The sequence below is a fragment of the Artemia sp. Qi Xiang Cuo genome, unplaced genomic scaffold, assembly GCF_049724085.1.
Source record: "Artemia sp. Qi Xiang Cuo unplaced genomic scaffold, ASM4972408v1 HiC_scaffold_3027, whole genome shotgun sequence".
NCBI lineage: Eukaryota > Metazoa > Arthropoda > Branchiopoda > Anostraca > Artemiidae > Artemia > Artemia sp. Qi Xiang Cuo.
Window position 1 is genome coordinate 236,657 of NW_028300422.1, and position 22,606 is coordinate 259,262.

General features: G+C 32.6%; 1 protein-coding gene and 1 long non-coding RNA gene across 2 annotated transcripts in view; one reads left to right on the plus strand and one right to left on the minus strand.

Moving 5' to 3' along the window:
- Nucleotides 1–775: 775 nt before the first annotated feature.
- The window catches only part of LOC148938667 (uncharacterized), a 96,153-nt gene continuing 74,322 nt past the window's right edge, over nt 776–22,606 (plus strand). Inside the window, exon 1 of the long non-coding RNA XR_016143649.1 lies at nt 776–822. This is a non-coding gene — a long non-coding RNA (uncharacterized LOC148938667). The remainder of the gene's footprint in view (nt 823–22,606) is intronic.
- Nucleotides 4,615–15,574, minus strand: LOC148938668 (uncharacterized). Its single transcript, XM_089107627.1, has 5 exons — nt 15,565–15,574; nt 13,708–14,304; nt 11,615–12,016; nt 6,219–6,329; nt 4,615–4,810 (listed from the first exon to the last, which is right to left on the minus strand). The coding sequence occupies exons 1-3, from the start codon at nt 15,572–15,574 to the stop codon at nt 11,619–11,621; spliced, it is 1,005 nt and encodes a 334-aa protein (XP_088963753.1). The 3' UTR covers nt 4,615–4,810; nt 6,219–6,329; nt 11,615–11,618.

Sequence of the window (22,606 nt, forward strand, 5' to 3'; positions counted from 1 at the left end):
GAGTTGCTGGCCTCAGCTCCTCAATATAAGTTGGACATTGACACTTATCATTGTCTCAGTATTATTGATAATCTTGCTTCAAGTGGCATAAAAACTTACTTTCAGTACATTCCTAGCCACTCTGGCATAAGTGGTAATCATCAGGTTGATGAAATAGCAAAAAATGCTATAAATATTGACCAGCCAAGTGGGAGACCAATCCCAATTAGAGATATTTACCGATGGAAGCAATCAGATATTAATTTTAATAAGATTAATCCTATCCTTTCCCCCTTTCCCAATAAGCGTCTTTCTAAAATTTATCATAGAATTCGTTATGGAACAAATGGACTAAATTTTCTTGCATTCTCATATAAGCTTTCTAATTCAAGTGGTTCAATTCCCCTGTCCCCTCTTTGCAGGCATTGTAATATGAATAATGAAGCAATTGACTATTGCCTATTTGAATGTAATATGCTGACGTCTGCACAACATACCTTGCTTTCTAAACTGTTAAAATACTTCAAACACCACAAAATCTCACTATCAGCCAAGAGCCTAGCCAACTATACCTGCACACAGAGCATAGGAATCGACATATATCATATTATATTTGAACTCCTAGAGTCGAAAGATCTGCTGAAAGATATCTGAATATATCTAATAAATATGAGGCTATCAAGCCAGTAGCTCTGTAGCCCACAGAGTGAAGCAAAAGGAAAAGGGCTAAATAGTTTTACTGAAAAGCCCGCCTGCTGTTAAATAGAAGAAGAAGAAGAACATGAAGTTCAAATTTTCTAGGATTTATCCTTGCCTTTGCTTATGCCCAGCATCGAACTACAGGTTAGGCTTTTGGGTAATAAAATTGGGTAAAATTATACTTTTGGATGTCTTGGAATGGGATTAAGTTAGGAAAATGAAATTTACAGGGATGGGTCTAGCCTATAGGTTAAATTATGTCCGGGGAAGGCATTTTGAAGAACTTACGTCTACTCTTTTGGTCAATATATACCAAATCATATTATTGAGTTTAAAATAAAGTGAATACCCCATTCAAAGCCGTTTTTTATGCTTATTATGAATATAATAAGCATTTATATCAGAAATTAATTTAAGCCCCCCCCGACCTATAGGCTATACCTAACCCAACCTAACCTAACCCTGAATTGGCATATATAGGGGGGGGGGACTGAAATTCATTTCCGATAGAAATGCTTATTATATTTGTAATCAGCATAAAAAAGGCATCAAATGGTGTATTCACTTTAGGCTAGTCCTAACTCAATAATATGATTTGGTATATATTGACCACTCCTTCTTCCTCTACAGGGTCCTGGGTAAATATTTACCAAATCATAGGCCTATTAGGTCAATTTTTACCAAATCATATTAGCCCAGGCCTATTGAGTTAGGAATAAAGTGAATACACCATTCAATGCCTTTTTATGCTGATTATGAATATAATTATCATTTTGGTAAAATTCTACTTTAGTTACTTTTGGCTATCTTGGAAAGGGGCTTGAATAGTAAAATGAAACTTTCAGGGTTGGATCGACATGCTAAGGTATGGGTAAATGTCTATCAAATCATATTATCGACTCACATGTAAACTGAATATACCTCTCAATTCTTTTTTTTATGCTTATTAAAAATATAATACTTATTTCTATCAGAACTGAATTTCCGCCCCCCCCCCATATTAACCAATTCCGGGGATATATTTCTACATTAGGGGGGTGGGTGGGGGCAAATTGTATTTCTGATGTAAATGGAAGGTAAGTTTAAACTTTACCCCCACCCCCCCTAATGTAGAAATATATACCCTGAATTGGCATATATAGGGGGGGCTGAAATTCATTTCCAATAGAAATGATTATTATATTTTTAATCAGCATAAAAAAGGCATTGAGTGGTATATTCACTTTATGAGTAAGTCAGTAATAAGCCTATGATTTGGTAGATATTTACCAAGCTATGTCCCAGGAAGGTACTTTGAAGTGCCTACCTCCACTCCTCCCCCCTCTATATAATGGTTAATTACTGCACATTCCTAGTTGTTTTAGCTCACATTTCATCCTATGTTACTATCATAATTATAAATCACTGCTTACCTTACACAGCTTCAGCTTTTAACCTTGTTCATTAAAATATATTCCAAAATCCTATTTTCATTTAACAGTCCATCCCTTTAACTTATTTACTATCTAGCTGACATTGTTTATGAAACCTGTTTGTGATGTCACAACTTTGCTTATCATAACCCCTTTAACAGTAGTATTCAGGTGCCATGAGGTACAAGACAATTCTGTGTTGATAAGCCATTTAAACTTTATTAATTAGGGAAAGGATTTGACAAGAGATAGACCTGTAAAAAAATCCAAATTGTTTTTAGAGGACAAATTATGTTATGAGAAGATGTTTTTATTTTTATAGGTCCATGTGCTCATGAAGCTTTTAAATATTTCTGAAGCACTAACAAATAGAGTGCTACAAACATCAGAATCAACTTTAGAAGACAATTTATGTCATGGGAAGATGTTTTTGAAATCCCCCCTCCCCGAAACTTAAAAATTTCTAAAATTCTACTTAAGAAGCTTTTTAAATATTTCTAAAGCACTAATAGATAGAGTGCTACAAATATCAGAATTGACTTCAGAGGACAAATTATGTTATGGGAAGATTCTTTTGAAATCCCCTTCCCCCTAAAACTAAAAATTTTACTTTAGAAGCTTTTTTAAATATTTTTAAAGCACTAAGACATAGAGTGCTACAAACATCAGAATCAACTTTAAAGGACAAATCATGTTATGGGAAGATGTTCGTGAAATCTCCCTTCCCCCAAACTCAAAATTTTCCAAAATTCTACTTTAGAAGCTATTTTAAATGTTTCTAAAGTGCTAAGACATATGAACTACCAATAAGGCATTTTTAAAATCTAGGGGTGTGCAAACACCACCCCCCATCTTAATTTAAGAACTTTATCTTTACCTCCAACTATTCCTACAATTATAGCTTCGCCTGATAAATTTAGCCTATTGAAGTGTTTAAGAAGACAAGCCAAAACTCCCCAGACACCACTGCCTAAAGGGCTATCCTTTTTTCTGGTTTATACCACTTTTTTTGAGTCAAACTATGGCCACACCTGTCATTAATAAGCTAAGGCTAATGAATGATGTGTGTTCTTCCTTTATTTTAACTCCTGTGTTGCAGAAGTGGAAAATTGGAATAGCAAGAACTTGGCTTGAAAAGCCTATATCAACACATATTTGTTCTCAACTTTTGTCTAATATTGTCTACTCAACTATATTTTGGTATTGTTTATTTGAAGACATCTGGTCAATTTTTTTTAGGCTACAATAATAAAGAACCCATGATCTTCATTAGAAGGAGCCACAACTTTTCCTTGTTTTCAGGAGTTATTTCCTCTTTTTTTTTTATAATTTTTCAACCTTTGGAGAGATGCTGATGCTACCTTCAACGGCCGTTTTTGTCTCTTGTGATTAATTATGTAATATCTATTTTACATATTGCATTTGGGTCTCATTTGTGTTTTTAGGTCTTTTTATAGGTTACACCTTTATAATTTTAAATATTAATACTTATTTATGTATTACAGACAAAACAAACTAGCAGCTGACATCAGTTGTTACTTTGGAAGTTGGGAATAATTGAGAGCAAGGAGAGTCATGTATTTTTTTTTAGTATTATCTAGCCCAGACCAGTGATTCCTAACCTTTTTTGATCCTTGCTAAGCATTGTGTGCAGATTTTTTTTTCGGATCATATGCTATTTATTCAATATTAGAACATTGATATGCCCAGGCAGGTGCAAAGAAGTGAGTCTTTGGGACCCTACTTCTCCCTCTGTCAAATCTCAATTTCCCCAACAATTTCAAAAAAGTTTCGTAATGTTTGCCTGCTTTATGTGTGTATTTGTGTTTCAAAACACAACACAAATACAATTTTTGTTGCACATGTATAAATGTATACTTAATACAACAATAAATACAATTGTTGAACACAAATTTGTGTGTATTTTTTGTGCATCTTCCCAAAGGCAGATGGGCGTGGGCCAGACTTCACCTATTTCCTCTCCACCAGCTTGCTAGTGCAGGACTGCATCATTAGCTTAAAATAAGTAGCAAAGAAAAAAAATATTTAACATAACATATTTTGTTATGGGGTTGTTGGGGCACCTTCAAAATTTCATATGATATTGGATTTAATGTAGCAGAAAGTTTTAATTGTAAAAAATGTCGTGACTCAAAAACTTCATTCTTTTCATTGCCTCAAAATCCATTTGGACAAAGTGGCTCCAACTTTGCCCCTTCCCCCGGGATTTTGACAAAATTACGCCACTGGTTACATTCAGCATATCAGAGAACCCTATGTAGAGGTTTCAATCTCCTCTCTACAAAAATGTGAAATAGGATTTTCCTCTGAAGCCACTGCTTAAATCTCTCCTTTGAAAGCCCATACTGGCTTAAAGGATTATGCAACACCCCCTATTCTCTATAGACAAACATGGAAGAATAACCTGCGTTCTGAACTACCGTAGCCAATTTACAAATTGGTTGGGATGAAACTAATGCACTAGAGAGACGATTTTATTGAATTTAGTATAAAATCTTAGAAAAGCAGTCTTATTTTTCTGCATATCTAATAGAATAATTAAATACAACTGGAACACAGTTAGTTAGATACATCATAGGCTGGGACAAATTTGATTTGTTTTTCTTCAATATCTTCAACACGTGGTAAATTTTGAGTGTCAAATTGGGCCTGATACACATTTCTTGGGTATTCGCTGATTTCAGCTATATTTTCAATTCCTGAAAATAATTATTATAAGTCTTTATGTGACTTGGGAGAGAGTAGGAGGTTTCTTAGGCCCCAGTCTCTTTCATTTGTTCCTGAAAAATGTACAATTGTAAGCCCAGCTTTTTATCGGGACGTTAGCCTCTGGGGATCAATATTAGAAACTAGACATTAGATTCAGGCCCTTCCCGATAACTCCCCCCTCACCCTGGGTAATCAACACGGGTATCCTAAGTAAATAAGAAATCGCTGAGTGCCCTCGAGTTTTCAAATTATCTGCTATATCTCAGGAATTGTTTGGGATCAAGTAGAAACTTTGAGGCAATGTGGTAGAAGGTGGGGCTAAATAAGTCAAATATTGATTTGGGCACGGAGAGAAGTTGACCTACATATAGGGGAGAGAAAGATAATTATCAATAAAAACTAAAGAACTAATTGGGTAAAGACAAAATGTACAAAATTACACACACACAGGAACATAAAAAAATTGCAGAAATACTTGCACTTTTCCTGGCCTCCCCCCCCCAAAAAAACCCAACAAACTAATATTTGTAATAATCTCATAGACGTCAGTTTTAGTGCAAAACACTGGATTAGTAAATTTAATGAAGATAGGGTCTTTGCTGGTGAATATTTTGCCTCTAATAATGGTTGGTGGCCCCTATATTTGGACTGCCTCTAGATTCTCATGTTTGTATATATGGCTTGCAAGTTCTGCTTAGTAATCATTGAAAAACCACTGGGTTTTTTACTGTTCACAATTATTTGTCCTTGTCAAGTTCTAACAAAAAAGCAAAAATAAGAAAAACAGCTTAAAAAGAGTCAATTTTTATGGTTGTTTAATTTTAAGTAGTATAAAAAATAATAATTATATAACTGTTAAATTTTAATTGAGTATTTTGATTATTCTTTAAACACTAAAATAATCCATGCCCCAATAGTCCCCCAACAGGTAATGCATCATGGGCGAAATAACTGTTTGATTTTTGCAAGGTAAATTTTATTTATCTGAGTAAAAAAATTTATTTTATGAATAAAGAAATGAAGTATCCAAATATTAAGCGGAATAATTTAAATAATTAAATTATAAGAATTGAACAATTGAATAACATTATTATTATACTAATTAAACAATGAATGAAATTATACTAAATTAATGATTTAATAATTTTAGTATTATTTAATTAATTTAAATAATAATTAAGTCAAATAAGTATAAAACTAATTTATATTTGACTGGTGTCACTTTCAAACATTTTGTGTGAGATATCCCTCTCTTGTTTTTACATAGATAAATATGAAAGAATGAAAAAATAATTGAACAATAAATAAATAGGAAGGATATAAAGAGAATAATATATTAACATATATTTCATCTGGACGTTTATTCTATAATGTATTGTTAAATATGTTTTACTTTACCTCCATTAGTTTCTTCCTTGATGTCTCCCACACGTGAAGAATTTTCAGAAGCAGATGATGTCTCGTTGTTTGACTCACTCTCTTGACCAACTCGGGTGATTCTTTCTGTGTCTGCAACATACAAACAGCGAAAAGTTTAAATGTTCTTAGATTAAATTTTTTATTAAATTAGATAAAAGATTTAAATCTTCTACATCCAATTAAAAACAAAATTTAATCTAGCTAAAGACAAGATTTTTATCTGTATGAGAGTTGTAGAAAATCCTTTAATCATAATCCTTATCTTACTGTTTGTACGTCCTTTGTTCCAATCAGAGACTTGTGACAAATTTTTTTTTGGGGGGTGGGGGGAGTAATAAAAAAGTAAACACTATTTGATAATTTGAATAAGAAGTACCCAGAAACAGGGTAAAATCTGGAATTCTGGGGGAGGGGCTTGGCCCTGAAGCTCTCTGTGTCTGTCCCTGGTTTCCCTCCGAGTTTTTCTAAACTTGGTGATTCTATAATATTATTTGGTCATTATTATCAGCTAAATTGGGGGTCATGATATATGGCTATATCTAGCCACATTGAATTGAGCTGCTGGTCATTCAGCTTTATCAATTTGTTTAGATTATTTCATTTTTTTATTTAAATTGTTTAATGAATTATTTGTTCAATTTTTTTTTATATAAATAAGTGTGAAATCCTTTGCATTTATAGGGTTTGTCACCTTGAAGGTACTAGTGTTTCTAAAACTCACGGGTGGGAAGTATTGTAATACCGTTTTCTATTCAGCTGTATTCAGCTTCAATTTCTCAGACTCATTTACATTCTTTTATTGTCTATTGTATCCTATTGAGTTTTCATATACTATAAGCCTTATCATGTATAATATATATATAAATATATATATATATATATATATATATATATATATATATATATATATATATATATATATATATATATATATATATATATATATATATATATATATATATATATATATATATATATATATATATATATTTAACTATTCAGCTGTACTTATATTTGATTCTTTTATTTTGTTATAGATATTTATTCTATAATATATATACTGTAATTTGTATGCTACGTATGTGACGGATGCACCAGGTGCTGTTACTCGTGTGTCTGGTGCAGCTATTGGTGCACCTTCAACTGTGTCTGGTAAGCTTGGTTTTGGAATGTCTTCTTCTAAAGTCTCTAAGATTGAAGTTTGTTTTGGCTCTAAAATTAAATTTAAGAATCACATTTTCTTCTGTTTTGTATGAATAACAGTCATCCGAAGAATTGTTTATGATAAATAATCATTTATGATGAATAAAGTTTTCTGATTTAATAGGAATTATTTACGGCAAAAATACATCTAGTATTACATAGAAAAATACATTGTAAATACATCTAATATTCGAAATTGATTCTTTTTTTAAATTAGTAAAATCATTTTTACTTCATTTCTTCTCCAAAATTCTCCTGGCTTTCAATTTCTTATGGATCTAAAAATTGAAATGAAATGATTTTTTTTCATCTTTGCTTACAGATTTATCATCCAAGTATGTTTTAATTTATTTTTAAGGTAGTTTAACTTCATGGAAAATATTTTGGTAAAAAACTCCTGTTAATAATTCCCCAAGTTTGATTTTTCTTTTGGCTCTAAAAATGAAAAGTACAATCACTTTTATTCTCTTTTTTTTTGTATTATGTCTGTTTGATTTTCCAAAATAAATTTAATTTATAAAACGTTTTTGGTAAAGAATCCTCTGTTTAATAGTCACCAAGTTTGAAATTTGTTTTGACTAAAAAAGTCGAATATAAAGTCGGTTTTTTGTCTCTTTTACATTTAGATTGGGTGTCTATTATTGTTTTTTTTTTTTTTTTTTTTTTTAAGGTGGCCCTAATTGATAGAAAGCTTTTTTGGTAAGGAATATCCTGTTTAAAAGTCTCCAAGTCTGAGGTTTGTTTTGGGCTCTAAAAACAAGAAATGAAATGTGTTTTCTGTATGTTTTTGCATATAGATTGTCCGCCTAAATTTCATTTTAATAGATATTTTGAGGCAGATTAAATTTATAGAAAGTATTTTTGATGATGAATCCTACTTTTCAAAAGTCTCCAAGCTGGTTGTTTGTTTAGGGCTCCAAAAATCAAACATAAAATCAGATTTTTTTTTGCTTTTGCATATGGCCATCCAAGTTTGTTTTTAATTTACCTTTTTTCTATGGTGGATTAAATTTCTAGAAAGAATTCTTGGTAAAGAATTTTCTCTTAAAAGTTTTTCAACTTTGGAGTTTCTTTTGGCTCTAAGAATCAAAAGAAAAAAAAATCATTTATAGTCTATCTCTTTTTTTTCAAAAGTCCCAGGTTTGAAAATTCCTTTGGCTCAAAGAGCTCAAGAAACAAAAGGCATAATTTCTGTTTTATATAAAGGTGTGAACATCCTAGTATTTTTAATTTAACTTTTAAGTTATCATTGATTTATAAAAAGGTTGGCGGCAATGCATCTCTACAAAAAAGTTCAGCCATTTTAAAAGTATTAACTTCCGAACAGATCAAATTCAAAACATTAAAAAGCATTCTAATTAAAATATTCAAACCAAATATACAATAAACAAAATATAACGTTTTTTCCATGGTTCTAGATCTTCCTGTTCTTTATATTCTGGTTTGCATTTTAAACTGGTGTTATCACTCAACTATGGTGCTATCAAGTAAATGGTGTTACTAACAACCGATATTATCAAGTAAATTTATTTCCGCTTAGTTTTAATTAAGTACAATTGAGTGTCGAGCAGTTCGTGGTAACGAACTGTAAGTAAGGAGTGACTCATCTCTATAGTAATCAACACTCTAAGAAACAGGGTTTTGATAACAATAGATACACCAAAAGGATAAATTTTATGGTCATTCTAAATATATATAACTTATTAAGTTCAATGTTATCCATCAAATGCAAGGAGTCTGAAAAAATTTGCCTGATTTTTGAGAAAGCAGGGAAACAGCGGGTCTAAAAGTCAAGCGATCCCAATAAAAATCCTACCGTTACATTCAGGGGTTTAATGGGCTATGGCGCAAGGGGGGAACCTCCCCCACGAGGCCCAAGTTTGCCCCCCCTCCACATTAGTTTGCCCCCTCCCCCCAGCTGAAATTTCGTTTCTGCAAAAAAATCTTGTCAAAACTAAGATAAGCCTGCATAATTCAAGTATCCAAGGAAACAGGTCAGTTTTTTTAGTATATCTTTGCCTTTATGGTAATATATTGATCATTTTTCAGTTTACACTGTCATTTTCGCTTGATTTGGACAAAGTGGCTCCAACTTTGCCCCTTCCCCCAGGATTTTGACGAAATTACGCCACTGGTTACATTCAGCATATCAGAAAACCCTACGTAGAGGTTTCAATCTCCTATCTACAAAAATGTGAAACATGGTATTTTTTGTTGGCAAAAGAAAGTTCACGGCTGTGTTTTTATTTGTTCTTTTCCCCAGAGCTGACCATATCGAACCAATGGTTCTAGAAGATCAGGAGAGGGCTCACTCGAACGGAAATCAAAAGCTCGAGAGCCCTTTCTAAATGACCAAAAATATTGGAGGTCATTTAGCTCTCCTTCCATGCCCCTTTTCCCTCAAAGATATCCAATTTTGAAAATGCTATTTTTTGCTTCTTTATTGAAATTTCTGGAGGAAAATCCCCTCCTTCATTTTGTGGATTGTACCTAACCAGGTCGGTATTTGCTTTTTTGGTAGCACCAATTTTTAATATGTTATAGGATTTTCCTCTCAAGCCACTGCTTAAATCTTTCCTTTGAAAGCCCATACTGGCTTAAAGGATTATGCAACACCCCCTATTCTCTATAGACAAACACGGAAGAATAATATGGCAATGAACCAATTTGTCCTTAGAAAAAATTGCCTAAATATTGGCTGATGAACTTCAGATACGAGTTTTTTATTCTCCTCGTCCTTGTAATGATGTCGGAAATACAACTAGAAAATGTCGCAATTAATTTTGTTTTTCATGTGCTTACGTGATGTCTCCATTCTAAGACGTTTATTAAATTTTAATTTATATTGGATACTTTTTGCACTTCAATATTTTCCAAATTGTAAATATGGCCTACATGGAGGTCGTATCCATTTTATCGTTTTAATAAATCTAATTCATTATAAATTTAAATCATTAAATATAAATTCAAATGACAGCATTGTTTTCGGTCATTTAATGTCAGTTAAATCAAGCGTGTTTTAAAGACAGCTCGATATTTTTTTTTTTTTTATTTTTGTGTGGGGGTGGGGGGTGAAATAGGTTCTACACCCATTCTGAAATAAGGCAAATTATGTCTGTTATATACTTTTGAAAATATAATGTTTGCCTGAAGGCCTTTACTCGTATTCATACTCCTGATTGTTTATTTAAATAGCTATGGTAGTACTAAAATATTAACGCTAAATTATGCTCCTTTTATAATCACAAATAAAACGCAAAATAACTTGGTTAAATCCCCTTCCCCGAGCCGAAAAATTAGACATTCAGGCTAGACACCTAAGTTGTGAAAAGGGCTGCCCGTTGCAAAAACCTTCACGATTTTTATTATTTATTTACTATCATACATACTAAAATAAAACTACATTTGTCTTCTTACTCTATCCCAATAAATAACTGTTCTTTCGTATAAACAGGTGAAACTAGTGTGAAAGCTGTTAATGTGGTAGCTAAGGTCATTCAGGCGAATATGAAAGAAGAGACTCCCAATGACTCAAGTAAATCTTTCGGCAAATCGTGTGTTGAGGTGAATTCCCTAAAAGATTAATTCGGGACTTATCCATGGGGATCCAAAGCGAGACACTTGGCTTAAGGCTAACCACGTATAGATTTTTTTTTTTTTGGGGGGGGAGGGGATAGGGGGCAATGGTAACAAACGATTCATTAGATAATTGGAATAATAAGTTGGAAAGACTGCGATTTGGGGGGGATTATCTTCCATGAGTCAAACTTCATTTCAAAATCCAGTAACTACATTTCTCAAAATCCAGTAACTCCATTTCTCCAGTAACTCCCGTAAAATACTTATGAAATACCGAATTTTACTATCCTAAATAACAAATCATAGTTTTCTGAAAACAAAATTTTCAATTATTTAAATTTTCTAGCTTATCGTGAAAACTTTTGGGACACTCAAATGTCTCCTTTATATAAAGCTATGAAAAACCAATCAACCATGTGGGGTTAATTTTGATAAAATGGATTGGTACCTAGCTTAGTCTCTTTAAAAGTTTCCATTGAGTTTGGCTATCCTCGTAAATGAATTTATTGTTTGCAACGAAAATTCCCATAAGCCTAAGTTTGGTCATTTGCAATCTTTGTTGCTCATCGAAAGAAAAAGAATATTGAACTTACCAATTTATTCCAAGTCACCGGTCCCTTCTTCCTCACTACTCTCATCTTTAGCTTCAGCGAAGTTTGATCCACGAAAACGGATGCTATTGGCAAAGCTTTTGACTACCAGGCTTTGCAATTCTTTTGCCTCCTCCTCTTCTTCATTTAGCATGTTTTCAGGCTCAGAATCCTCTATTTTCTCTTCTGAATTCACTTCATTTTCTCTATAATCCAGATTACTCTCCTTTGCTGCATCTTCAGGATTAGGTTGTGATTGTCCAATAGAATCAAATGTCGGTACTGGCACTTCTTTTTCGCTATTGTTATGAACTACAGAAGTGCTGGCGTCTGGACTTGTTTCTTCAGGATGTTTTATTTCTGTTTGAAGTTGAATGTCAGATTCGGGTTTTGTTTCTTCTTGACCTAAAGTTAAAAATAATACTATTTAACAGATTATTCAACATAAAATATCATTATTTGATATATGTAAGTAATTTACATGTTACTGTGAAAATATATGTATAACAACATACCCTACTAGGCTTTTATTTGAGGGGTGGGCTCTTTTCTACTGCTACCACTAACAACTCACTGAAGGACGAAGCTGCTTGAGGCCAACAGCTTCACAAGCTTCTCTATCCCTATCTATTCAAAAGCCTCCCTCTTTACACTCTCCCAGGAAGTTACCATTCATTTAAATCTTTTCTTGCGATATCTTCCCATGTCAATCGGGGACAACTTGGTTTTTGTTTGGCCCTAGACGGTTGGCCAATAAGGACAATCTTTGGTGATCTTTCATCCTTCATCCAAAACACCTGCCCTAGCAACCTCAACCTCTTTTTCATTTATAGCCCTAGAAAGCAGTATTGAACCACGCTTTTCACCCAGCCTATTTGAGATACGGTCAGTCAGTCGAGTAGGCTACAAAAAAACAATCCGTAGGCAATTTCTCTTGAAAATATCTAATAAATCTTCCTCCGTTTTTCGGAACAACCGCGCTTCACAACCATACTTGACCACTGTCGTCACTGTAACTTCCAATATTCTAATCTTGGTTCGCAGACTTGTCTTCCTGTTCTTCCAAACTTTTCTCAACTGTGAATCACCTTTTCACCTTCTGTGAATCACTTTTTTTGGTATTATCATTTGAATTATTGCCTCCTCCTAGATTTGGAAAAATATTATTTTTTTTAAATCTTATTTAAAAAAAACTGAATGAAAATATCCCAACATTTTCATGAGTCCGTGACCCTGGATGGGTACATGTCCTGTTTGTTACCTGTTTAGACCGGTTTTGATGACAGAGTACAGAATTGGGATCAATGTCGATGATAAATTTCAATATATTTTTCATAGCTATGCACTTGTTAACAATTTAACTCAGATGGATGTTTTAATGATAGGACACCTTTACTACTGTTTTGTGACAAGACTCTACTAAAGAGAGGCTGAAGGTGGCACTTGGAAGAGGTTGATAAGATTTGTGTTTAAGAGATATACTGAAAACCAAAAATCTCATCTGTCTCACCACTACTTTACAGGGGCGTAGCTTCAGCATTTTTATTGGGTGGCAAGAGGGGTCTACATCCGGATGGTCAAGGGGAATGAGCTATATAATAGTTTTTTATTCAAATTATTGGTGGAGGGCAATTTCCTCTCTCCTTGCCCCCCTCCCCTCCCCCTAAGACGCCATTGAAACCTGATTTGCATTTATTTAAAAAAAATATAGAAAAAAACGTCCCCGAAAAATATAAATGTGAGTAGAAGGGGAAGCTCTGTGCTCCAAAAGTGGACTAGAAATTAGGGTTACCAGCACCAATGAAATTGCGCCAGGGGGTGAACATCCCTTTTGCAGAAATTAGATTAACAATTTAATTATTTAAGTTTAATTAGTTCGTTGTCTTACATTTTTCATAATTTCAAGTAGTATTTATTATCAGGATCTAAAAATTTTATGTGTGCGGAAGTATAAATTTATTTTTCTTGGAAAATACAAGAAGCAACCCAATTCATTATTTTCTTGCAAAAAAATTTATTGCGAGAAATTTGCTATTGTGCCATAGCCTAAATAGCTCCCCCCCTGACAGATCATAAAAAAGACAAACATTCATTACCTTCTGTTGTTTCCAAACCATGGAGTTTATCTCCTTCTTCTTCATCTGAACGATGTTCAACGCTGATATCCCTCTTGTCAACACCATAATAGGCTACAGGGTCACGTGGCTTGAAAGCATTGCTCAAAGCGTCAAGAATAACTTTATACATACTGTTTTCACCTTCAGTTGTCGTAGTTACATTTTCGCTAGCAAACTTGGCTGTAGTTACATTTTCGCTAGCAAATTTGGTAACAATTTCAAGTTCAGCTTCTGGTGTTGTGATATTTAAGACTTTGCGGCTATCTTCTTGTGACTCATCTCGGCTTTCTGGCTCAAAATCATCAAACGCAGCCTCATCAAAGTTGTTATTCAATACAGTTTCAGATGAGGTTTCATTTAAAGTGGTTCTCAATATGTTGTCAGGAGTGTCAATTAAGGTGGTATTTAATACGGTTTCAGTGGAGGTTTTATCGGAGGTAGGTTTCAGTATGCTCTCAGCTATGGTATCATTTAGGGTGGTCTTCGGTACAGTTTCAGCTGAGGTTTCATCTAAGGTGGTATTTACTACGCTCTCAGCAGAAGTTGATCCTTCTGTGAACTCTGCTAGCGTCAACCCTGTAGGAAGAAAATAGATACTTAAAATTTGGCGAGGTTAGAAACAAAACACATACATTATTAATATGTAGTCCCAATATTTTATATCTGACTGTAAATTTTTCGTCTATGTTTGAATCCCGGCCATTTTCCACTTCTAGCGTAATATTTTTGTTTAACATAGCTATTCTTTATATAATTGGTAAGTCTTTGTAATGCTCAACCTATCCTTGCTCTGAAAACAATTACTTGTTTTTAGAAAAAAAAAATTTTAAGTTCATTTTGGTTTATTTTTAATTGACATAGTTTCATGATTGGTTAATATTAAGAATATTCACTCTGAAAATAAAATTGAAATTTTGAAAATGAAATTTTAAAATTTTGGAATTTTCACTGTTTTTGCACTGCACAGAATCTGAATATTCAGTTAAATTTTCGATCAGAAGGTGGATCAGACGATCAGACGATGGGGTGCACTATGTATGTTCCAATATGAACTGCAATTATGAAAATAAAATATTGGGGAGTAAAGGCACTTAAGAATTTAGAATTATAATTTAGTTTTGTTCATTAGTTTTTTTAATTTATAGTTTTATTTTTATCACCTGAAACTGTTTATAGTTTTCAATCTAAGGAATTTTGCTGCTTATTGTTATTATCATATCATATGTAAATGGCGCTTCCCATGAAGAATATTTTCGCTCAAAAGCTTAACTTTGTTGTTTTTGATTTTGAGAGGTATATAATACGGCTAAGAAACTTACTTCGATAATGCCCAAAATGCAATGAAAACTTCAATGCAGGTAACTGTTAACATAGACAGCGAAAATTCATTGTCTAAAATAAACTGTTTTAACTATTATTATGTTTTAATTTCATTTTTAAGTTCCAGAAACAGTAAAGTAAGGACACCTTTTTGCCGCCTCCACCTTTGTTAGGTCTATTCATGACTGAAAACCGCTATTTTCTTTTTGTTGATCCTAAGGTATGAAGTTTTAGGGCATTACCACTTTCTTGTCAGCATTGCCACATTGAACCATAAAATAAATAAGTAAACATAATCAGTTAAAATCATAAACCTTTTTTTGCCTATAAAAACTCAAACTTTAACCCTGTGGTGACCCCAAATACATCTGTACCTTCAAATGAAAGTTATATCTTCTTGAGCTGTTTAGCGCCATAATTTGAATATACAAAACAGCTGTTTAGCGATAATTGGATTTTTAAAATTTTTCACTCACCTTTTTTTTTAATTTGGCACCCACTACTACCGAAATCTACCGATCTGCATATAACTATGTCTTTATCACTAAAAATTGAATCCCTAATTTTTTCGGTAAATATAGCTGGTCTTATCTTAAGATAAATATGGTTGTATGAGTTTCCACTTACCCAATTCAAGTAATCAGATTTGATTTTCACTGTCCTTGATATTTTTAGTTAAAAATGAGAGAGCAGTTTGGTTTGGCAAATTATTCACCGAAAATTCCTTCGGTAAGCTTTTAAGATATTAAATAAAAAAAACAATTTTTTAAATTGAAAGTAAAGAGTGACATTAAAACTTAAAACGGACAGAAATTATTCTGTATATGAAAGGGGATGTCCCGTCCTCTACGCCTCGCTCTTTACGATAAAGTTTTTTATTGTTTAAAAAAAGTCAAACTTTAGCGTAAAGAGCGAGGCGTTGAGGAGGGGACATCCCCTTTCATATACGGGATAATTTCTGTTTGTTTTAAGTTTTAATGTCGCTCCTTACTTTCAGTTTAAAAAACGTTTTTTTATTTAATTTCTGATTTTTTTTTTAAATAATGATGGACAATCCGGTGCCCCCTTCATAACAATGTCCCTTCCCCCATGAAACCTTCCTTCATGAAAAGATCCTCCCATATAACCCACCCCCACCCCCCACTATCAGAAAAAATTCCCCTGAAAACGTCTGTATGCTTTCCAATAACCAATACTATATGTTAACATTAGGTAAAGTTCATAACTTTCAGCCCTCCCCCTGGGGGCTTTGAGGGATTAAGTCATCCTAAAAGACATAGTTATAATATTTTCGACCATGCTGAACAAAATGGCTAATTTTGATCGGGTGAGTTTGGGAAAAAATGAGCGTGGGAGGGGGCCTAGTTGCCCTCCATGTTTTTGGTCACTAAAAAGGGCACTAGAACTTTTAATTTCCGTTCCAATGAGCCCTCCCACGATATTCTAGGACCACTGGGTCGATACGATCACCTCTGGAAAAAAATACAAATAAACACGCATCCGTGATCTTTCTTCTGGCAAAAAGTATGTAGCTCAAAATGAAATGGCTTGGCAGGGGATTCTGTTTCTTGAAGAGGTGGTAAAAAAAACATATTTTGTTGAGAGGTATGAGCACTGATATATGAAATGAACACTAAATGTGTAAAATCAACTCCTATCCACCCTCTCCCTGCTTCCCAGACATCTGAAGATGTTCTTTCTGCGCCACTGGCTAATCAATAATAGAGGCAAAACAGAGGATTGATTTGACAAATTGTTGAGTAGTCAATAATTTCAACATTAATGGTAGCCTATAACAAATCAATCTAAATTTACTTAAAATTAAAAATGCTTAATTAGCCCTTGTAAAAGTGAATTATTTCTAAAAGTAGCAAAGTAATAAATGATCTATTTGAAAAGAGTGGTGGATAATAATTTATATATTTTTTTGCAAAACATAGCAAACTTCTAGTCCTTTTATGTAAATTTTTGAACCATTCAAACATTTCTTTTGTTAAAATAGTTGGTCTTATAAATAGCATACTTAAAATCATATCATTTTTAGGAAGATCAAGTGTATGTTGAAAGTTGGGAAGCTTTTGTCCAAAGAGGGAATGACCCACAACTCATCATGAATAATACCAACTCAGAAGAAATAAGCCCTAGAAAAGCAGACGAAGTATTTGAAGTACCACTGGGAAGTGCAGAACCTACTGAGGTACAAGAAGTCTGAATGAGAGATTCACCAATTAGCAATGACAATGCTACCAATTAAATATGAATTAAATTTTATTTTTCATGTAAATACTAGGTAAGTTTAAACTTTGCCCCCACCCCTCCCCCCTAATATGCAAATATATACCCTGAATTGGTATATATGGTGGGTAGGGGTAACATTCATCAAACAGTTCGTGGTAACGAACTGTAATTAAGGAGCGAACCGGCCCAATGGTAACCGAAACTCTAAAAAACGGAATTTTGATACCAATAGATACATCAAAAGAATAAGATTTTAATTTTTATTTCAAATATATAAGTTTCATCAAGTTTAATCTTACCAATCAAAAGTTACGAAAGTAGTCAAAAAAAAAAAAAAAATCAGAAGACTAAAATTAATTATCTGGAATCATCCAGTTATTATTATAGTTAATTGAATTTCGGTGGGCTGTCCTTACCCATTCCCACTCCTGGCGTAGCTCGGGTTTTATTTCTTTTTTTTTTGGTGGGGGGAGGGGGTTGAAGCGGGCGATATCGCGGTGGGGTGAATCTGCTGTTGTCTGTTAGAGCTTAGTCTACACTCCCTTTTGAAGAGTTATTAAAAGGACACTGTCTAGCCATAACCATGCCCATCATGATTCTTTCTTATTTATTTCTCTCCAGTGTGTCTACTTCAAAAAAAAAACCAACAAAAAAACACTTCGGATTCAAGTAAAAACCTAAATTGCTGGTGCAATAGACCAAAAAGACCCAAAGCAAAAAATACACGGACTAATTATTGTGAGGAGATCTAGGTTTATTTGAGATTTCCCTTTTCAACAGGTACAGGGAAAGACAATCTGTTTCTTGTCCAAATGGCCTCTTATCACCATATTTTGTAGCACCGGGTGTATCAAAAAGCCTCACTGTGTCCCTAGTCCATTTTCTAAGGTGGATACGTTTGTTAAATCTTTTTTTGTAGAAATAGGAATGTGAAGATGAGAGAATTGAATGAGTTTTAGGGTAATTTGCCTTCTGGGGTACAGGAATGATGGCTAGCGATGGCGATTTATTTGTAAACGTTCAAAGTTAAGTTCAAAGGGGTAAATTTACACTATGAATTAAGTCGTAGAATGTTGAGATGGTGCAAAATTTTATGTTTCTGCCTCGTTATCCCAAAATTCTCCGTGACAACCTTAAGCTGAAACGAATGGAAGTGCCAGTATAGATTATTATGCTAGAAAATTTACCATACGCTAGTTTTGTTATATGTAGTGTTAAAAGCGAGCAAAATGTGGAATGTGGAATATATATATATATATATATATATATATATATATATATATATATATATATATATATATATATATATATATATATATATATATATATATATATATATATATATATATATATATATATATATATATATATATATATATATATATATATATATATATATATATATATATATATATGCTAGTGTAAATTTGTAACTCTGATTATGACCCCTTCTGAATGTGTCAGGAAATACCGAAATACATGTAATGATGTATATTTTTATTTTTACTAGGCCTTTTAGCTAACTTAACCCTGCACGTAAAAATGCTTTTCTCAGCGGCTCATAGGGTTAGAAAGACGGCCCTGTAGTTAATGATTAATTTAAAGAAGGAAGTTACTTAAAAGGGCTATGAGTTGAAGGCTTCTTTTTGTCTTGGATTTTGAGAATGAAAGATTTATGTCCTGACAAGGATAAGTATTTTAGTTGAGTATATAATGCCTATGTGCAGCCTAGTTGCCAATTTCCAGCACGCTTGAAGAGTTTGAAGGTACGCTTCTAGCATGGTATAGTTTGTTCGGTGTTTTGAGTTTTAGCTGTTAGAATTTTTGTTCGTAATTCTGTAAATCCTTTGATGCAAGAAAAATTATAGGCTGATCCTTTTATGAAAATTAGAGTACCTCTCTCTCTCTCTCTTTCTCTGTATATATTATTGCCTGCAGCCAAACAGGGTTCACTCGAAAGAGGAATTAGAAATTATGAAACTACAGGTCTAAAATTAAATGCCCAGCAGAAAACCTTTCTCAGCAATATATATATATATATATATATATATATATATATATATATATATATATATATATATATATATATATATATATATATATATATATATATATTGCTGAGTAAGGTTTTCTGCTGGGCATTTAATTTTAGACCTGTACCAAGTGAACCCTGTTTGGCAGCAGGCAATAAAATCGTACATTTCTTTATAAGGTAGAATCATGCTGCAATTACAATTTCATTAAATATAATTATTTCATTAGGTTCAATTAAGGCTCAAATTGCAATCGACGGATCAATTTTGTGGATCGTGCTTCTTGTTGTTCTTGTGATCATTTTTATAATTGTGGATACAATTGTGAATTTTCAGCGCGACCCATGCAAAAAAGTGGTTTTTCTTGTTGTGCAATGAAGGGGGCTGTAATTTCCTTATTCTAGGTTTTTGACCATACTGACTCCAACGGTATACTTTTCATTTTGATCTGATGCCATTTTAGAGGGGCTTCAGGTTTTTTTTAAATCACCATAGATTTCTTTTCGAAATTAACCAAAATAATAGTTACCATTCCTGAATCAGTGTCAGATGGCATTTTTTTCATTTGGTATTTTTTTTTCCTAAGTGTGTTTTTTGACTTTTGGTTACTATGGGCTGTAGTTTGCTCTTTAGTCATCCCTGTGAATATCCCAGTCCAACGTTAAACTTCTGGAAGTAAACACTGGCAAAGGGAAAGGACACTGCATTGCAGTTTCCAAATTTCTCTAAATCTGCTTATTTTTTTCTTTTGCTTCAGTTTCATGGCAGACATGTCTTCTTACACATTTTTAATAACTTTATGTCAAAAAGCGTCTCTTTACCTTTTTTTTCACCATATCAAATATAATTAAGACATATAATAATAGCTATTATGTTTTTTTTTTCAAATAAATCTAAAACCAGTTAACGTAATAAAATTAAAAACAAATCAAAAGAAATGTCAAAAGTATTTTCTTATATTATTTTCTTACTCTTGTAATAGTGTTATTATTTTTAATTATTAATAGTACTTTAATATTTATATTTTTTTAAGACATACTAGACATTTTTTTCATATGATTTAATTCTTACCTTAAAGATAGAAAAAAGCTTTATTAAGTTCGTCTATAAAACTAAAAATACACTGAATGATTAAATTATTTTTTTTAACTGTATTTTTTTTCCATCTACATCTCTAATGTTTAGTAATCCGGTTCCTTATTCAGATGAGAACAGTGATTGTAGAAATTACCACTCCAGATCATGCTGTTCTTTGATGTTTTTTTTTTGTCAATTTCTTTCTTTTACTTAAGGTCTGTTTGATCTCTATACCCTGTATTTTTTATATTAAGATTTTGATTTTGGCTTGTTTATTCATATATTTGTTGCCTATTATAAGCTTTGAAACTTTGGATATCTGTTTGACTGTTAAATGAGAGTTTCTTCACTAAGGGTAATAAAATCAGCATCATTTACTTCAGCATAGTTATATTGTTGGCTAGTAACTGCAACATGTGAAACATCTTCATCAGGAGCGAAAATACTTGTTGTATAGTTCAAGGGATTCTCACTAGAAACACCCCCTGCACACTCTGAATAAATTTCCACTGAAATATTCTCATCCCTGTTGTCTCATGGTTCCTTTCAATTATATGTTAAGAAAGTAGGTTCATTCTTTGTGCAAGATTTTGGTCTTCTGGCTTTAAGCTTATATTAGCACCAGATCCACTTGTAGATCTGCTTTTTTTTCTTTAGGTGGACATAGTGATCTCTTAGGTTCTCAAGCTCCCCGTCTTTTCATAAGCTTCACTAGAAAAAACCACATGATTACTAAATTTTTCAATTTTTAAACTTTAAACATACTCATTTTATAGCCCCATTTTTATTGCAGCTTATTCATAAAATATATTTTGGAGATTTAGTTAGTTTTTCTCCTCAATAGCAAGAACTCCATAGCTAATTAATTCTATGGAGCAACAAAAAAAGAATTTTTGGACCACAGAGAGTCAAGGATCACTTAGAAAAGAAGTAAAATTTACTGTGCCTTAAATCAAATTAAATTGAAACAAGTACTTTGCCGACACCCAATTATAAAACATTTGTTAGGGTACTAACTGAATTAATATCATTTTTTTTCTAATATAATAGTTCAATGCATAAATACTCAATAGTCTCTACTGTATTTCCATTTGCTTATCAAAGTTGAGCGTCACTTAAAACATGTTGGTGATGGGCCAAAAAACCATGCATATTGAGTGTCCTGATTTGAAGCTTTAAAATAAAATACAATTTGTTGTGTTTGTATCAAATTTTAAGGTTGCTTTGGGTCCAACTAAAGTTAATCAAAATCAACTTTTACTTGAAGACAATATCCACACACAGGTGTTGGGGGAAATGATGACATTTTATTTACTATCCTCTTTTTTTTTTTTTTCAAAGTTAATATTTTAATATGAAATTTTCCTTCCTTTCTGACAAAGTTATTAAAGATCTCACATTACATAGATCTAATCACCAAATATTATTTCTAACTATGTCATTCAAATCCTTTTACTAAATGGTTTTATCCTTCATTTAAATTCTTAGTAATGTTTGGTAGTTGATATATCTTTCTGTGTCAATAAATCCATACAAATATATTTCAACACCACAGGAAATATTGCTGTAGCCTACTGTGAATACGCTATCTGTTGTGAATTGCATGTATATAATTTTCACATGTTGGAAATGTAAATAAAGTGTTGATGTAAAAAAATAATTTAAAATATATAGCCTATTGCCTATTGCCTATGTTATAAACAAAACTTTGCAGATCATTGATGCTTGTAATATTCTTGTACTTATTTCCAATCAAAACTTAGGTAATATTTTACAATTTTATCATTTTAAGAAAAAACAAAAAGCCTTAAATTGCCCATAGTGAACCCAATCATGGGGAATGGCAGTACAATGCAAGGTAGCATTACAGATCAGCAGCTTTGTAGGAGGAAATGGCTTAATAAACTTTAAAAAATACCATTAGATTCCTTATTTTATGCTCTTTTCCTGTATCACATGTGTTTCTGACAGTGCACTTATCTTCACTAATGATCCTTGATATATACCTAAGATAGCCTATATAAAACTTCTACATTGCCAAAGAAATTAACTTAAAGTCTTTTTTTTTTTCTCATTGATCCTAAATCTTTTTCATTTGAGAGGATGTTGAGAAACTAGATCAAACTATCCATTTAAATGTACCAAAGTAGGTTAGATCCTAATCTAAATTTATTCTTGCTTCAACTTCATAAAGAACATTTTAAATCCTG